This window comes from Podarcis vaucheri (genome assembly GCF_965113315.1).
Source record: "Podarcis vaucheri genome assembly, chromosome: 5".
Classification (NCBI taxonomy): Eukaryota; Metazoa; Chordata; class Lepidosauria; order Squamata; family Lacertidae; genus Podarcis; species Podarcis vaucheri.
In genome coordinates, this window is record NC_138763.1 from 59,225,880 (window position 1) to 59,245,352 (window position 19,473).

Sequence of the window (19,473 nt, forward strand, 5' to 3'; positions counted from 1 at the left end):
TTCTAGGAAGAAAGGGCAGTTAATTGTAAGTGGCATAAGAAAAAGAAAAATCAGCTGGGAAAGCTGATGATAGAGGTGTGAGGCAAGGCCAGAAGAAAACCAGGGACAGCTGAAACTTGAATATTAAAGCTATTCCTTGCTGGTGTGGTAACAATACTTGCCTGTACATACAGGTTTTTATATCAGCTAAACTGTCCCAGACCCTCTAAGTGTCCCTATTTTCCAGGGACAGTCCTGGATTTACAGAAGACATCCCAGTTTCTGATTTGATCCCGGAATGTTCCACTTTTCTTTAGGATGTCCCTATTTTCATCAGAGAAATGTTGGAGGGTATGGAGTTATGTGACACCCAAGCCAAGGACATAAGTAACTATACATTGGACGGCAGCCCTGTATAGGGACGTTTTTAAATGTTTTATTATGTTTTTATATATATGTTGGAAGCTGCCCAGAGTGGCTGGGGCAACCCAACCAGCTGGGCGGAGAAATGTTGGAAGATATGCTGTCCAGGCACCCAGAAGTACGATGGGGTCAGCTTTAGTGTCAGAAGAAGATTGTAACTTGCAGCTGGACACAACCACTTTGTCCCCCCGCCCCCTTTTCTGGTCCTTTTAGCTGCTGTGCTGAGCTAAGCCAAAATCTGACAGTGACTCTAGAGTCCTTAGAAACTGCCATTAAGTATATTGTATGTACACAATATCTCTTTAATAAACATTTAACAGTTCATTAAATCTCCAATGTTGGGTGTTGTTCTCACATCTAAGCCTATTATATCCTCCAACACTCCTCAGGAAACAGGGGCATTCTACTGATGTACAATAGAAGCTCCCTATTTTCTGAGGAGGGGTTCTGAAAGCATTCTAAAGGAATGGGTGGCAGCAGAAAAGGATCACACTGGAGAAACTCTGAGTTATTGGAGCAGACCCTGAAATAGAAATACAGTGGTACCTCGGGTTAAGAACTTAATTTGTTCTGGAGGTCCGTTCTTAGCCTGAGGTACCACTTTAGCTAATGGGGCCTCCTGCTGCCGCCATGCCGCAGCGGCGCAATTTCTGTTCTCATCCTCAAGCAAAGTTCTTAACCCGAGGTACTATTTCTGAGTTAGCAGAGTCTGTAACCTGAAGTGTCTGTAACCCGAGGTACCACTGTATTGAAGAAGAATAAATATCTATACCATATTTAGGAAAAAGTGAGGACCAAGAGAATAGTTTTCCTTATAGTATGTGTGCATAGAATTGAAACCATGAAACTGATACCCATGCTCACTTACTCAGGAGTAAACCACGTTGAGTAGTACTTCTGAGTAGCTATGCACAGAATTGTGCTCCATGGCTGTAATATTTATGCAAAGTTAGCTGGGTGCAAGCCCCAGTGAGCACGGTGAGGGCTTATTTCCAAGTAAATATAGGCTGTAATCCTAAACAAACCTACTTAGAAATGTTCCAGTCAGCTTAGTGCGAATCTGCTTCTTAGTAAACAAAAACAAAAAAGAGGCTCTGATCCTAAATAGACTTAAGTCTTGCTCGGAAGGAATTGCTAAACAAATTAAAACAAATAGAGGCTGAATTGCACTTACTTAGAAGTAAGTCTCCCCAATTATTTAGAAGTCCTGTTGAAATCAGTGGATGTACTTAGGTTTAGATTACAAAAGTGCCACCTATTGCTTCCTTTCTTTTGAGACATACTGCTGGGGGCGGGGGGCGGGTTGTGTGTGTATTAAAGATAGTAAGACACCGCAGAGCTCCTTAGTTTGATACAGATGTCAACTCAGCACCCGCTGCCCTGAATACAGATCTTCTCTTGGCAGGTTCTGTTCCTAGCTTTTAAAGTCACCATATGTGTTTCATGGATATTTATGGAGGTTGCTCCAGGCAACCAGTGAATTCAGGCATTTAAAGGAGCCACACCTAGTATCTCAATTACATTCCTGGGGGAAAGGGGAAAGATGGCTTTCAAGGTGCTTCCAGATGGGGACTTAATATTGCAAACATGTCATTCAGATATTGCAAACAGGTTATTTGCAATAGGTTTAAAAAATAAAATAAAATAAATCTTATCAGATTTTCTGCAGAAAGGATAGATTTGGGTTAAATTGGGAAGGGGGAATATTGGTCGGCATTTTGATGCCAATGATGCTGCATTTGTTTAAGGACAGTAGTACCATTTATGCAAGTCAACATACAACATTCCCCATCCCATACTGATACTTTTTTAAGGGAAAGAACGGAATAAGCAAATATTTCCCCCCATGTTTTTCAAATGCTTTTTTAAAAAAACAAAACAGACATGTGGATATTTTTGATTACAAAACTTCCCCATTATACTTAAGCAACTGTAACAGACTGTGGGAGAAACTCTCAAATGCTGCTATAGACCGTAGACTATTATTATTATTCTGTGAACTATAATAGAGCCCTCCACTCTATATGTTGTGGGATTTCAGTACCCATAATCCCTGACCATTGGCTGGGACTGACGGGTGTTGGAGTCCCACAACATCTTGAGGGCCATCCTTGTGTTAGGGATCACACAAGGAGAGGAGGGGATTTAGGAAGTGATGAAATTCCTTTTGGAAAACACAGCCAACTATGTGTGACAACATATTTACTGTCCTAAGGCTTCTATCAACAAGTAAAAAAAAAACCCGACACAATATCCATTCCTGTAGTATTTCACTTAAATTTCAGGAGGTGGTTAAAAAAATTATATAGAACACTAAGTTAAAATCATAACTGATTATACAAGAGGAAGTATATTAATAGCACTTTCAAAGGAAAAACATGTATGCACTGCATGAACATTACTTTACGCTGCTTTCAGGTTACATATTTATTGAGCACTCATCTTGATTTGTTTGCACAAAGATTGCGGGAAAGTTGTATGACATTAGCTGCTTGTTGAACATTCACTCAGATCCGTTTGCGAGGAGGTTAGATGACACCAGCTCAAGCATTTGTTAACCCATATTTCCCAGTGCATTTACCCATCACCTTTGTTATCACATAAATCCTGGGGTCTGGGGGGAGAAGCGGACTTGTTGCACAACAGCACCAAATCCATTTTGATTGTGTGACTTGAGCATGCCAGTATGTATTTGCATCCCAACCAAAAGACAAAAACAGTCTGGAAGCATCCTTAGTCAATAACAACAAGCAGCTAAAGGCAGATCCAGCTGGAATTCTGTCCCTGCTGTATTTCAGAGATGACAAAAACCAGACAATTATAAACAGAAGAGTGATCAATAGGGCAACTGAGAGCTGCACTAACACTCTGAGAAAAACCAGTGACACGTGAAGCAGGCAATGCAAAGAGTGTAAGAGTCATCCCTTAGGAAATGACATTTGTAAGATTATTACAAGAAGGTTTCTATGAACATAAAGTAAAAAGTAATCTGAGGGGACTAGAGAAAAACAGCTCAAAAGTTGACAGCTTAAGAGAGACTCAGGTAGGAGGCATAAAAAGGCAACATGTAAATAGAATGAAGTTAATCCATGTTTTATTCAAATCTTTTAACCCTGCTGGGATTCTGGATTTTATCAAATATCCTGCACAGCAGTAATTTATTTGTGACAATCCCCTAGTGAGACAAGGAAGCTCCACCAAGATCTTAGGGCAGGAGACCAAAATAAATAGCTAATCTTCGTAATGTATTTTAACAAATGCAAATGCTGGCCCCAAAGAACGGAGATGAATGAGGAGCAAAACACATTTGCTAGTTGGAAAGCCACTTAAAGCCACAGGGAAGGCAGGCTGGGAAAAGAGGGAAAAAAGGAATAAGTTGGATTCCTGCCTACAAATAAAATTGCTGATGCACAGAAGTGAAGACTGAGCTTAATTTCCAACAGAAGAGCTGGTTGTGGTTGAAGCATGCCTGGGAGTTGCACTCTTTGACCTGGGGTTCTTTCCAGACCTGTCACAATTCTGCAGGAGATTCAACTGCATACCAGCAAACTTAGGCTTGCACAATTAAAGTGGATTAAAGTGCTCTGATGCAACAAAGCCACTTAAAAACAACCAGACTTTATGCACGAAGGAAAGTGATGGGGACATGCACTGGAAAGTGTGGGATAGCAATGGATTGGCAGGCAGTCGTAAAACCTCCAAGCCGATAAATCAGGGTGAATACTCAATAAACAGTGGAAGTTGTAGAACATCTGTGAAAGCTCAATAAAGAAGTCATCTGCAGACACCCTTTGTAGCCCTTCCTTCTCATGTTAAATATGTAGGGAATGGTTGCAGTTATTCAGTAGTGCCACTTGCAAATGCTCAGCGGCATTCTCTTTTGTATTGTCACTTTCCTGGTCCCAAAGCTCAGACTTTAAATTGGAAATGGTAGACCCTGGACCGAATTAAGCTCTGCAAACACCATGGCTTCCCTTTTTTCAAGGGTAATATTATTTGCTTGGAAATCGGACCCCAGTTATCACCAGAAGTAAATCCCATTTTTAATGGATGAAAATTCAAATGCACTGGGGCCTGGCTTGAAACGGGACAATAATTTTCAGATACAAAATACACTTCAGGATACTTTGAAGAAGCTACAAATTAACTCCTTTAAAAAGATTTCAGGAGTTCCACATGGTAAGCCCCAAGAATTGTGATTTGGAGCATCTTTCGGGTCAGTGAAGAGTTCTCAAGCCATTAGCTGCCCTTGCCATCCCAGACTGGAAGACCTATTGAAGATTTGTTGGAGCCTAGGCAACAACGGCTTTGATGTTCTTCGGTTTGTTTCTGGTTTTGTTCCTCATTCACTGAGTATTGGTTTGATGCCCACCAACCAGGCACAAATGTTGGAGACAAGGAGAGAACTGGAAGCCAACAGCTGTCTCCAACTCAGCTTTGTCCTGGACTAAATGCAACTATCGAGATAGAAGGTGCATACACTTAAAATCTACAAGCAGCCTGTAAAACATGAAAACAGTTCTTGACATGCCCCCTTCCCAGGTGAAAGCATAGAGCAAAGCAGCACATGCTAAATTCACATTAGGTAAGCAGTCCAAAAGTTGTGACAAAAAGGAATGTGAGGATGTTTCCTAAACAGTTTCAAACTTTTTAAAAGCTGTGTTTGGAAGGAAAAAGTACAGAAGATATTAAGGTAGCTAAGGAAATAATCCTGGTTGTAGTACAGTGGGGCTCAAAGAGTAAACATGTTGTAGGATTACACTGCAAGAAACACAGGGCAAAACTATTTAAAAGGCAGGAAAATGGCAATATCAAAGAAGATGGGAAGCCCAAGATGTACACGCATTAACCATAGAAGAGGATTGTTTATTGTGGAAAGACAAGCAAAGAAAAACTGCCTGGATAGAGGCAGAAATATAGAAACAAACATGTAGAAAACTGTAATGTGTGCCTATGAATGAAGCTGCAGACCCAAGCCATAGGATTTAAGTATTCTATAAATGAAATTAATGGGTCCCCTCCACGGTAAAAGGTAAAGGGACCCCTGACCATTAGGTCCAGTCATGGACCACTCTGGGGTTGCAGCGCTCATCTCGCTTTATTGGCTGAGGGAGCCGACGTACAGCTTCTGGGTCATGTGGCCAGCATGACTAAGCCGCTTCTGGCGAACCAGAGCAATGCACGGAAATGCCGTTTACCTTCCCACTGGAGCAGTACCTATTTATCTACTTGTACTTTGATGTGCTTTCGAACTGCTAGGTTGGCAGGAGCAGGGACCAAGCAACGGGAGCTCATCCCGTCACGGGGATTCGAACTGCCAACCTTCTGATCGGCAAGCCCTAGGCTCTGTGGTTTAACCCACAGCGCCACCCGTATCCCTCCACAGTGGAGAATATTATTTTGCATTTCAGGCATGTGTGAAGAATCCTTTTAGGGCTCAGTATATTCTTGCTGTCCTGTTTCCACCACTCATGTTTGCACACAGGAACACTCATATTCTCTTCCTTTATCCAAGATCCCCTAAGTCCTCATGTCAATATTGGCTACTTGGGGCCCCATCAGGTCCAACCAGTATTGACAATGATTAGGGATAATGGGACTTGTGGTTCAACATTTGGGGGGGGGGCACAGGTTTCCTATCCCTGTCTGAAAGAGAACAGCCTGTGGCATGTGTGTGTAAACAGTTTCAGATCCATGAAAAGTATCATAGAACTTCCAAAACTTCACAGTAGTAATTACTTGAACACACCAAGGGAGACCATCAATTCTGTTACTTCTAAATACTCATGAAAATATGGATTTCACAAGCTCACTGTAAGATAAATCAATAACAAGTCAAGAGAAATGAACAAATATTGAATGCAAAGTTGGATGGCAGCTTTATTATTCCCTATAATATAGTCGCCCCCCCCCCCAGTAAGGAAAGTGTCCCTAAAAGGAGAATGGGGAACTCAGGTGTATTAACACATAAAATCACATAGACATATGTTCTTGCAAATTAAAAAACATCTAAGAGTGCTTGTGTACACTAAGATCACAAGGCTGTTCATTATGAAGATTTAAAGTACTATAAACAGCTGGTAGCCCTGTCACTGAAGTAATTACATGATGCTTTTTTGAGATTTAAATCTGGTTATTTGAACATTGTTTCTATTCAGTTCATCACAGTGGGATCTCTAATTTGTTCAATGTAGTCAACAGCAAAGTAGTCTATCTTGGACTAATTAGCCTCCTTGAAATCAAACATAAAAAATATAGAAAACAAAAGGCTAGTAAAAGAATTTCAGGTTGTTTGCCACTAGAGTGCTCCTATGATGATAAAATCTTCTGCTGGCTAAACATGATAATTTTTTCTCAATTTACTTTTAGCACCTTGTGAAATCTTCTGCATGAATTACAACTGTCTCTAGTAAGAAACTCTTTAGGGGGCGGGAAGCTGAGAAGGTAAACAGGAACTGCACAGATAGATGCTGGTATTTATATGGAAAAGGATCCGGGATGTAGGCTGCTATTCTCCATAAATTAAGAGAACATTGACAAAATGGACTGTGTGATTTATGTATGATCTAATGATCCTACATTCTCAATAGATACGTTGTTCCATTTACATTAAATATAAAGGTCTCCCAAGGCATTTGATTTTGTTTCACAGCAACCCTGAAATAAAAATAGTGGGTTTGATGGCATATCATGGAGACCACTCATTTTGACCCCAGTTTGTTAATGACCTCACGCACAGAACTTCCAGAGGAAACAATAGTCCCCATTCACTGCAGTATCAAGGAAACCACTGTATGTACAATGCAGGTGCACATGCAAAGATGTCTCCAACAGCTGCCTGCGCGCATCAGATTTCACATAAGCGCAAGGAGATGCTGGCTAGAGATAAATGACTATTATATATAAATGCTGGGAACATGCTATGACATAACAGAGATGGTCAGTGCATTGGAAACCTGCCCATATTTTGTAAGACAGGTGTGCGGAGGTAGTTCCTCATTGTTTCCAGTGAGAAATTAATTACCTCTACCCATCTGGATACAAAGAAGTGGGTAGAACATGCGGGAAATGAGTGCTTCCTGAAGGGGAAGAGATTGAGACAGGAAAGAGTTTGTCCACCATCACATCTGAGCTGCACTATAGATTATCCTCTTGTTCTCAGTAGATGCCAATCTGTGCTTTAAAAGCCCTCTGTGAGACAAAGTCGCTTTGGAAAATCTCCATCTCCATGTTCATATAATATTCTTGTAATCCAGAAAAGGCCAGCTAAAATACTGATTAAACTGCCCGTGTTCACAATTAATTTGAAAGGTCCAAGAAGAAAGCCAACTCTGCAGACAACAGTGGGGCCAGCAGTCGGTGGTGCCAGCTCTAAATTTATTTCTGTTCCTACAAGATTTTTTTGTGTGGCTCCTCGGTTAAATGCATTGCCTTCTATCCACCACTGAAAGGTTGAGAAGAGGCCTTGGGGCAGATAGATGGATGCATATACGCCCAAACATTAATTATTCTTATTTCTTAGATTTGTATCTATCAGAACACCTTGCTCCTTATAGAAGGGTACCATATTGGCCTGAATATAAGCCTCACTCCCCCCCCCCAATTCTGACCGTGAAAAGTTGAAGTGTGGCTTATTTTTGTAACCTTATGGTATGCAGCCAGGAGAGTAGGGCAAAAAGCAGTGCCCGCCCCGCCAAGTGAGGAAGGAAGGGGAAAGGCCACCGGCATCGCGTGGCTCGCTGGCTCCCCCAGTATGCAGCCAGGAGCAGCGAGAAAGGGAGTGGCTTATATTTGGGTATTTTTTCTTCCCACCTCTCCAATTTTAAAGGTGTGGCTTATATTCGGGTGCGGCTTATATTCGGGCCAATATGGTAATTAAAAGCACTTCAATACTTTGGGCAAGATTTGGCTTTTCCTTTATAAATGAGACAGAAGATACTTTTATTGCGCTCACAACACAACAATCTCTGTGGAAAGGATACTTGAATTGGCAATGCATAAATAAACAAATTGCTTGTGTACTGTGTACGGTATATGAAACAAAATAAGAATGTACCACTGGACAAGTCACTGTAGTTACATGTTCTTGTATTTACATGAAAACCAATAAAAATTATTTGGATTAAAAAAAAGGTTTGAATATCGGCCTTCATCTGAAGATCACAGGCAGTCTACAACATAAAAATACAAAAATAAAAATCCATCCCTTCAATGGTTCACAAGCTTGTAGTGTTACACCATCTTTCACTAATAACGGAATCAAGTTCTTAGAGGATATGCTTTAACAAAGCCTTTAACGAAGTAATTGGGGAAATGGTGGAAAACATATTCCTCAGTATAAATCAGAAGGATACATGGTGAAGAAGATACAGGCCTTTATTTTTTTAAAATGTAAATTATACAGTAAATGGAATGAGGATGTTTCCATCACCTCACTCTGTTGTGGAGGGATTTTCTGTTTTTCAAATACTGATATTACAGCTATTGTTTTGAAATAACATATAGCTCTCCAGTGACTAAGAAACCTGCAGACAAATCATACTTGGCCCTGTCCTTGAAGTTTTCCCTGAGTTGCAGTGAAAATCTACACAAGGGTTGGATACGGATAAAGACTTAAGAACAAGCTGCGTCAACACAGGGCATATTCTCTCTCTTTCCTAAATGGTTCATGCTGCTGAATAAGATTGGCCCTGTTCACATTCAAGTGCCTTCTCAGCTTCATGATCTCAAATGTTTATATCTGAAATGTCACAATTCAATACTACCAAGCTGTAGAATTTCTACAGCAGGACATTCGCTTCCAAGAACACTGGGGGAGCGAGAGGAGATTTCAGGGTTATCCTGTTCTTTTCAGCTCAGCAGGCAGAGTAGAAGTGAGATCACGAAACTATTGCCTCCCATTTACCAGACGAGTACCCAGAGCTAATATAAAAGAATAATAACTATGCCAAGGGGAGGCTTACTGCATTTTTAAAAAAGACACAGGACACTTTGGCATGTTTTTTTTTTTTAAAAAACCATTCAAAATCCCAAGTTTGGGGATTCACAGAATGGAGTTAGATATGAAGAAGTATAAGACCATAAGAAGAATCTGCTAAATCAGGCCTATGGTCCAGCATCCTGCTCTCACAGCAGCTAACCACATGCCTATGGGAAGCCCAGGTTTTTTTTTCAGCCAGAACTCACTGGAATTGAGTTCTGGAACTTCTCAAGTGGGCACCATTGCCACTATAAGACAACAAGGGAGGCGTTCATGGTGAGTTCCAGCACCTCTTTTTCTAGAAATATAGCACTGGGGAAGCCCATAAGCAGGACATAAGCCCCACAGCACTATGCCCAGCCACTATGAGAGCCAGTGTGGTGTAGTGGTTAAGAGCAGTGGACTTGTAATCTGGTGTACCGGGTTCGCGTCTCCGCTCCTCCACATGCAGCTGCTGGGTGACCTTGGGCCAGTCACACTTCTGTGAAGTCTCTCAGCCCCACTCACCTCACAGAGTGTTTGTTGTGGGGGAGGAAGGGAAAGGAGAATGTTAGCCGCTTTGAGACTCCTTAAGGGGAGTGAAAGGCGGGATATCAAATCCAAACTCTTCTTCTTCTTCTGTCCAGCTGAGATTCCCAGCAACTGGTATTCAGAGGCATATTGCCTCCAACAGTGGAAGGAGAACATAGTAATTGTGGCTAGTTGCTATGGATAGCCTTGTCCTCCATGAATTTGTATGATCCTCTTTTACAGCTACCCAAGTTCATGGCTATTAATGCCTGCTGTGGGAATGAGTTCCAGAGTTTAACTATGCATTGTATAGAGAAATATTTTTATAAACTTCAGCCATATCACCTCTTACTTGCCGTTTCTTTAAACCTTCCCCCATAAATGCTATAATCTTTCCTTGCTATAATCTTTACCTTTTCCAACCTGAAAGTATTCATTATGGGGTGAGGTGACCAGAACTGTTCACAGCTTTCCAAATGTGGTCACATAATAGATTTGTGTAACAGTACTGTGATATTGGCTGTTTAATTTTCAATTCCTTTCCTAATTATCCCTTGCATGGTATCTGCCTTTTTCCACAGACGCCACACACTGGGTAGACGTCTTCACTGAGCTATCTATTATGACCCCAAGGTGTACTTCACAACCAGTTGTGTATTTGCTCTGTGAACAAAATGAGCTTCTCCCCTCAGGACAGCTTTTGTTTATGGAATTAAGCCCTTCTGTATGCAGTAAACTCTCTTTTTATGCATAGCAACTCCTTCAATGAATGGAATGAAGACTTAGGATCCTTCAAGACATATTGTAAAATGGCAACTCTAGCTCATAACTAGTTATTGAGAGATGAATGCTTTGGAGTATTACTTATCCATTTTAAGTAATCTTTTAAAAGTGTGATCTTGAGAGAGTCCACCTGAAGTGGACAGAATAGAAGAAGTTTTGAAATTGAGGTATATCAAATTACAGTTGGTGTTGGTATGCTGCCATATTTGTTAGAATCCTGAAAACTGCAGCTTTCACTTTGGGAACACAGGGGAAAGAAGAGCTTGAGGTTGAAAGGTTAACAGTGGACATCTATGGCTTGGTCAATGAAGAAGTATTCAGTTCCATGGGCACAGTAGTGATTTGCGTGCAAGAAGAACACTGAGCACTGATTCATGCCACTTCTGCATGCAGCCAGAGATGGTTTAATGAATCTTTGTCTCTTCACACAGCAGGTGCTTGAACTGCTTCTTCATTTGCTTGATAGGTATCTTTATGCACTGATGGAATAGCTGAATGAATGATTGAGTGATGGAATAACCACTGCGCTGTTGAACCAGGTTGCAAAATGGAAGTGATAATTTCCTATCCAACAGGGCTGCAGTTACGATTATGAGGAGCAGAGTGCTAAAGAAATTTATCAAATGCCTAATAGATACATTCTGAGAACATATAAAACCTCACAAAGACTACGTTATATTTTTATGAAGAATAAGGTGTGGCAGATAAATTATGGAAAAAGTTTCTTGCTAGAGACATTTATAATTAATAACCATGACAGGAAGGAAACTGCTGTTGCTTGAGTAATTAATAAATGTATTTTAAAACCACATTTTTATTACTCACATTGGAAGATAAAATTTATCTTTAGTAATAGCACAATGAGAAAGTTATATTTTTTTCTCTTTTTCCATGTGATATTTTGTTTCTGTGAAAGCATATACACTTTATGCATATGTTTTAATGTTTTGCTTTATGTTTTTGTAAACCCCTTAGAGGTATTCTTCCAATCAAGTGGTGTGTGTCTTTCTCTCTCAAATTCCTTCCTTGCATAAAAATAGATTTTAGGTCCTTAGGTTTTGTATATGAGAAAGTTTGAGATGTTCTTCCATGGCAAGAGGCTTTCAAATATTGTAAGTGCTACTAAGCGAGTAATGCTCAATGGCCTTCATGCGGGTTTTAATGTGGTTCTTAAATCTGACTTTGTAGAGGGACTTCGTTTTTCAGATTTATGTTGGGCAGTACTCTTATTCACGTACAAGAACTTCTGCAGAAGCTTTTGTCTCAGTGTGGGAAGGGTTGGGTGGGCAGCTGGGTGAGAGGGGGAATTGCTCAAAATCATGAGGAGGTATTTTGTACACTTCCAGTTGAAAGCAATTTCCCTCTCCCACAACAGCCCCTGTGCCTCACCCCTTGCTGCTCTTTGGGGTGATAAGTAAGGCGACTCCCCCAATATCTACTTTTACTAAATCAGATTTTCAGCAACAGTTTATTTGACATGAAAGGTAAGTCATCTTTAGATTTTCATCAATTTGTAACTGTAGCAAAGGGCACCTTGAAACTACTTCCTTTAGGGAGTTCTCCTGCCATGTCTCATCAGTAGAGAAATGAAGATTCAGTGCCTACTTTCTCTCTTCAGTGCTAAATTACAGATGAACAAGGATTTACCAAAGTTACAAAGTCAAGCAAAAGAAGAGGGGGCGGTGTTCTTCCCTTTGCATTTACTGTAGGGGGGACATACAGTTCTTTATTAAAATTCATTTCCAAGCTTTGCAGTTGCAATATATTCTTCAGGAGCAATGTTTTTTCAGTGTCAAATTCCTATGTAGTTTGATCCACATAGGCTAAATAAATTTAGCAATAATTCAGGACTTTTTGCAATGTATGGACATACACTCTTAAATTCAAAGAAGAATACAGTGGTATCTCGAGTTACATGCGCTTCAGGTTACACACTCTGCTAACCCAGAAATAGTGCTTCAGGTTAAGAACTTTGCTTCAGGATAAGAACAGAAATCGGGCTCCGGCGGCGCGGCAGCAGCAGGAGGCCCCATTAGCTAAAGTGGTGCTTCAGGTTAAGAACAGTTTCAGGTTAAGAACGGACCTCCGGAACGAATTAAGTACGTAACCAGAGGTACCACTGTACAGGACACAGATCTCAGGATGTTCATTGGGCCTCAGATTGCAATTTTGATGTGCAACATATCTCTAGATCTGTGTATTTATCACACATCTACCCCATACTTCCACCAAGGAGTAAAAGACAGCATACACGGGTTCCATTTATGACAGAACAACTTCAGATGGGAGGGTTAGGATGAAATATAGTGATGCCCCCCCCAGGTCATCTTGTTTCCCTGCATCCTAACTCATGATTTTCGCCTCTGCCTCACACTATACAAGTAGACAGATTGTCATAGTTTTAATATATGGTCACTTGAGTACATAATTTCTTAGCTCGTAAGAAAGACATCTGCATTTTTACTACCAAACATTTTGCCAGCATAATGCATCTAGGCAAAAATCTTATTGCATGCTGTTACTTAATGTGATATTTTCCCCCTCTACCTCAATATAATTTTTAGTTTCTGAAGTCAAAATGCTGTAAACAGATGAAAAGTCAAAACGATGAAATTTCCAGGCAAGAAAATAAGATTAGACAAAGTTGCATTTTTAAAGAAGGTACATAGTTTTAAGTACACATTCATTTGTACTTGTGGTACAAATTGTTATTATATTATAATAATAATAAATATTATGTGTACTGTGCAAAGTGTTGTACTTAGATTCAGAAAACCTGTTTCAAATCCTTGCTCAGGCAAGAGGTTTACTGGATGACCCTGGGTGAGTCTCTTAGCCTACCTCAAAGGGTGGTTGTGAGGATAAAATGAGGAAAGGTACACCATGTTTGCCTCCCTGAGCTCCTTAGAACGAAGGGCAAGAGAAAAATGCAACGTATGATTTTTAAAACTGTGTGATTTGTTAAGGTACGTCCATTATCCGAGCGAAGGGAAAGCTCAACAAACATAGCGATCTATCCAACTCTTTCTTGACCACTGTGGTCAGTAACATCCTGCAGCTGAACATACATAAAATGTAATTATGCTCATCATCCTATGTTCACTCAGGACTGAGTAATACGTTACTACTAGTACTACTGAGAGTGAATCCCACCCAGATCCTAGTCACTCATGGAATGATTCCCTAGCAACTAAGTGGAGTTAAGGGTCCTGTGAGGAAGTTAATTGCCTGCCACTGGAAGCTCAATATCAAGAGTGATTGACAGGCTCTGAGGGAGACTGCCAGCAGTACTCTGATTCACAGCTTGGTTTTTTGTTTGTTTGTTTTTTGTTTTCCAAAAGCTTTAATGCATGGATTGCTATGGTATATCAGTCACGTTACAAGGTGCATAGATCAACAGGTGCATGGATAAGCAGAAGCTAAGATGTTGTTCTGACACTTTACATGCCCCCCAAAGCCCTCCTTTTGTGCATTTGGTGTCCTGAGCCACGGGACTGAGCAAGCAAGCAAGCCCTCCTTCGGAGAGGCTTGGTTTGCTGAGTTTGTTCTCACCGGTACATCCATTGTGACAGAAAGCCAGCTCTGTCACATTAACTGCATTAATGGGCCAGCTTGCCATCTGATCTATCTGCAGGCATCGCCTTAACCTGAGGAGGCTTTGGGGGGAGGGCAGTCCTGGTGCAGTGTCAGGTACAAGGTCTCCTATGGCACAGAGGTGGACTTCTGCCCTGACAGTCCCCTTGCCCCATCTCTAGGGTCTGGGTCAATATTCACAATGGTCCCTCCTCATGGTCCAATTTCTCCAGTTCTCTGTTCTTCCCTTCCTCACCTACCTCTGCCCAGTCTTGACATCTCCACAAGGCTCATGCTAGCCAAAAGTGTCTGGGAAGGCACTGCAGACTTCGAAGAAGCATTAGTCCTGGGGCGCACTGTGGGGAGTCTAGAGTCTGCCTGCCTCCTCCCTCTCAGCTGCCCTATGGCTGGAGGGGTGGAAGCAGCAGGTGAACTGTTTGGGCAACACGGAGCCTGCACGCGCCCAAGCCACCGCGTCTCTCCCAGGAGAGACGTGTGGCTCAGGTGCACTGCAGGCCCCATGGTGAGTGCTGCCTGGCATTTTGTCACCCGCCTCAGTGGTGACACCCGGGGCGGTCTGCACCCACCACACTCCCTCCCTCCGTCCCTGCCTGCACTCCCACCATTTATTTGCTATGACATTGGCTAGAGTGCTTAAGCCAAGTTTTCCAAGCTACAAGAGGCAGTCCCTTCCATAGAATTGCTCTGACTTTTGTCTGAGAAAGACAACTTCCCAGTTGATTAATGATGTCCTAATCCTGACTGAGAGTCACCTGTCGAATAATGGTGAAGATGGAACATAGCAATAATGTACAAATTAAAGTCTGTTGTGAAGGTGCACTGGCAATAATGGAGCTGTGCTCAAGTTTGTGGATAAGTGGGGGGAATCATGTTATTGTGGAAAAGAAATAGCACATGCAAAATTATGCTTACAAAGCTTTAAAGCAAAAAGAAAAAGGATTTAGATTACAAGTTACAAGAATAAGCAGCATGCTTTGGGAATATAAAAAAATTAAGTATAGAGATGAAATTATTGCATATATATATGCAATAATTTCATCTCTATACTTATATATATCTCAAGAAAAAATATAATCTAAACTAATCTGTAATTGCTCAAGCATGACCATATTCATCCTTTTAAAGATCAAGCTTTTAAATGTTAAGCTTTACAGAGAAAGAAAAGTTCAGTAGGCAAGCATTTTCACTATTGGCTCTATCACTTTGGATTATGTTTGCTATCTTTTTCTTTTATTTGAAAGCAGGGTTCCCAGAAGTAAAGGGATTTGGGGAGCTTACAATGAAAAATGTCACCGGGGGGTAGCTGCCCTGCTTCCTGTGCTAAAGCAGAAGAATGCTCTTAAATTTTACGGTGAGAAAAATGAAAGAATGAATCCCTTAGGACTCCACCCTATACACCCCCCCACACTTTGTGCTGAGCTGTTAAGAAAAGGAAGCCACTTATCTAGCAAAAAGTTTTTGCATTGCTGTTAGATCTTCTACCTCCAAAAAATGAATTACAGAATAGACATGGCATGCTACTTTATCTCTGAAATAGAACAATTCCATCTGACGCTTTCTTGAGTTTATACACTGCAAAACATCAATGATGACTACTGGTCATTAGAAGTTGCACATCAGACTGGATGTTTCCTGAATATGTAACAGACAGCTACAATCTTGATTTTCCTAAATAAGGCATATATGATTCTTGTGAAGAAGGCACCATGTGAGGATGTGAGGCTTATCTCGTCTGCCCACCCTGATCAGAATGGATACTGCGCGCGCGCACGCACACACACACACACACACACGGGCACAGGATTCTTAAAAACAAAGTCCCGTTGACCCTCTTTTTCTTAGTAGAAATGAGCTACCCTAGGCCTATAATTATTTAGGGCAAGAATAGGGAACTGATGGCACTCCATGGACTACAACACCCATCATGCCTGGCTGGGGCTGATGGGGGTTGGAGCCCAACATCTGGAGAACCACAGGTTCCTCATCCCCAATTTAAGGAAGAAGTAGCAACACAACTGCTATACTATGTTAGAGTTTGTCCCTAAGACAGAGAAAACATTTCCATGAGATCTATGTTGCAAAGGCATTGTGGTACAGTTTGCAGAAATAAAGCTTACTTCTCCTTAAAGATATCCTGTGTGGTGCAATGATTTGCCCCTTTTGTGTAGTATGACTGGGGAGATTGGAGTGAATTGAACTGATACAACGGCAAAGGCTTTTGGAGAATTACCGTATTTTTCGCCCTATAGGACGCACTTTTTCCCCTCCAAAAATGAAGGGGAAACCTGGGTGCGTCCTATGGGGCGAATGCAGGCTTTCGCTGAAGCCTGGAGAGCGAGAGGGGTCGGTGCGCACCGACCCCTCTCGCTCTCCAGGCTTCAGGAAGCTCTGCGCAACCCTCGGGAGACGGGCTCCGAGGGTTGCGCAGAGATGCCTGCAGTCCCCGGCTCAGCACAGCTCTGCACGGGCATCGGGAGCGGGCGCTAAGTCCCGCCCCGCTTGGGATGGCGGCGCAGAGCTGTCTGCCGTCCCGGGATCAGCACAGCTCTGCGCGGCCACTGGGAGCCAGGGGCGAAGCCTGCCCCGCTCCAGATGGCCGCACAAAGCTGCCTGCAGTCCTGGGACTGCAGGCAGATCTGCGCCGCCATCCCGAGCGGGGCGCTAAGTCCCGCCCCGCTCTGGATGCCAGCGCAGAGCTGCCTGCTGTGCCGGGACTGAAGGAAGATCTGCGCTACCATCCCAAGCGGGGCGCTAAGTCCCGCCCCTCTCTGGATGGGCCGGAGTGTCTTATGGGGCGCAAAATACGGTATATATTGATACAAGAGCATGGCATTTAGCTTCGCCACAAATTACATCCGTGCAGGAATCAGTATGAAAGACTATCTCCGGGCTGGAGCACCAAACATTAACAAAGGAAGACTGCATATTCTAGCAGAAACTGTGATAATTTGGTTAAAGTGCCACAGGTGAACTTACCACTGAGAGGATGAGGAATTGTATACTGTTTCTTCTTACTCGTAATGGAAGACGTGGAAAGTTTGCGAGAAAGAGCAGCCCCTTGTTTCTTTCTTGAAGCATCACCCTGCTGGGTTTTCCTCAGCTGTACCATGTGTTTGAGTTTCTTTAGGCGTTCTTGTGAGCGGGAAATAAAGTGAGGCTTGTGAACTTCTAGCGCCTCCTAAAAGAAAGAAATACATTTCATTCGGAGTGAGAAACAGAGAGGGCATTATCAATTAGTTCCTCTGAACTAAGTTAATGAAAGTCCTATTTCTCAAGTGTTTAGGCTTGCATCCAACAACCATGGAAATGATCACATAATACGGACATGATAAGATGTCTCTCAACAGGACCTCATGCCTCAACAGAGGAACTGGCAGTCATGTGCCCTTTTGTTTACAAGCTCGCCTTTCTGCAGCACAGGAAAATCCCAGCTATCCACAAATGGATCAAGGATTTGTCTTCAGGTGGCTTCATGAGTTGACAATATACCATCAAGTTTAGAACAGGAATGGGGAACCTGCAGCTCTCTAGATGTTGATCAACTCATTCCAAACCCCACCAACCCCAGCCAGCATAGCGCAGGGATGATATGAGTTGGAGACAGGGTAGGATAGGACTTGCGAGCCCATCAACAGCTAAAGGGCCAAAGGTTCCCTGCCTCTGCTTTAGTAGATGGACATCTACCATGCTATATGGAAAGTATATACTGTTTTTTATGCCTAATCAAGAAAAGCCAACTTGCCCTATCCTACGTAGCTTAGACAGTATAATTGGCCTTGAAACTGATTGCCTGCAGCCTTTGCCCTCTTCATCCCTTTCCTGCACTCTTTCTAGCATACTTATTGTGCTGGTATGAGTGTTGTGTGGTTCTATGTCATATCAGTAAAAATTGAATAACATTATAAAAGTATTAACATAACAACTTGGGACATGGTTGAAAAACTGCTACATTAAGCAGGAGTGGCTATACTTGCAACCACACGTCTAATTTTTGCAGTTACCAGCGCCTGTGTACTTTAGAATTCCTTTTTGTCCTAAGTGTCTAAATAGGAAAACCAAAGGACACAATTAATGGCTTCCTTGGACATCCAAGATATATGGATTCAGGATAAGTGCATCTGCTGTGCCTCAATGGGTAAAAAAGCAGCAGAATCCATTTATCACTATGTGCTTGGAAAGAAAGAAAGAATAAAAAAGTGCAGTATACTCTTGGCCACTTCATTTAATTGTTTATTAAATATTTTTCTGCTGCCTAGGCTGTTTACTCCTAACTATTAACACACTTCTGTTGTTGTTTAATGTGCTGTCCTTGTTTGCATCAGACTCAGACCAGGGTAAGAGAAAAGTCCCTTTCATGGTGGGTCATGCATAGCTTTTTAACATGCTCAGTGTTTAAAAGGGGGACCAGAATGGTGTTATCAGTAGGAGATTTGAGTTGCCTGAAACCAACATTTAACCCTTATGTTCAGATTTAGGTTCATAACATTCTGCCAGTCTAGCCCTTAAAAACACAGTATCCCTTTTTTAAGTTCACTGTCCTGGCTCCCAGTTGCTGAAGTACGAGAACTCAAAGAAGGATTCTTTCCAAAGGCTTTACTGTTTAGATTGGTGCAATACATATGCACATCACTGATCTGAGAGAGCAGGGCACATAGCTGATCCAACGCTTGGGTACATAATGGCAGGTGATCTAGCACACCCCTTGCTTTCCTATATAAAGGAATGTGGCAGGCTCAACGTAGGGCAGCAAATGGTTCTGCTCCTTAGCAAGCAACCTAGCACTCTGCCTTGAAGGTGGGTTCTGCTCCCATCTGTTCAGATCTCCCTTGGTGCCTTCAGGACTTAGGTTTCATGGCTCTGGGGTAAGCTGTGAGAGAGGTATTGTGGAGGTGCTCAGACAGCTGTGGAGAGGAAAGCAGGGTTGAAGAGGAAAGCAGGGTGAACTGTCCTCACCCTGGGGGACCCATAGTCTTTTGGGGCACAAGAATCTTCATTTTGCTGCAGCAGACTAATACAGCTACACCTCTGGCCATTGGATCAGTAAATATGAGGGGAAGGAATTGATGGAAAGGTGAGCAAAAATGTTTGTGTATAGCAGGGGCTTCTAGACAGAGGGGAATTTCTGAAGTTGCTCATTTTCAACAGATCAGGCAATCGAAATCATTATTCAACAATGAACAGCAGCTTCAAGTGACCTCATTGTT

General features: G+C 42.1%; 1 protein-coding gene across 2 annotated transcripts in view; it reads right to left on the reverse strand.

Annotated features, from left to right (window-relative positions):
- Positions 1–19,473, reverse strand: part of LOC309532517 ((E2-independent) E3 ubiquitin-conjugating enzyme FATS) — an 87,270-nt gene that overhangs the window by 7,169 nt on the left and 60,628 nt on the right. For both annotated transcript variants that reach the window (XM_082222858.1, XM_082222859.1), the window contains exon 6: positions 17,246–17,447. In XM_082222858.1, the coding sequence (XP_082078984.1) occupies positions 17,246–17,447 (202 nt within the window). The remainder of the gene's footprint in view (positions 1–17,245; positions 17,448–19,473) is intronic.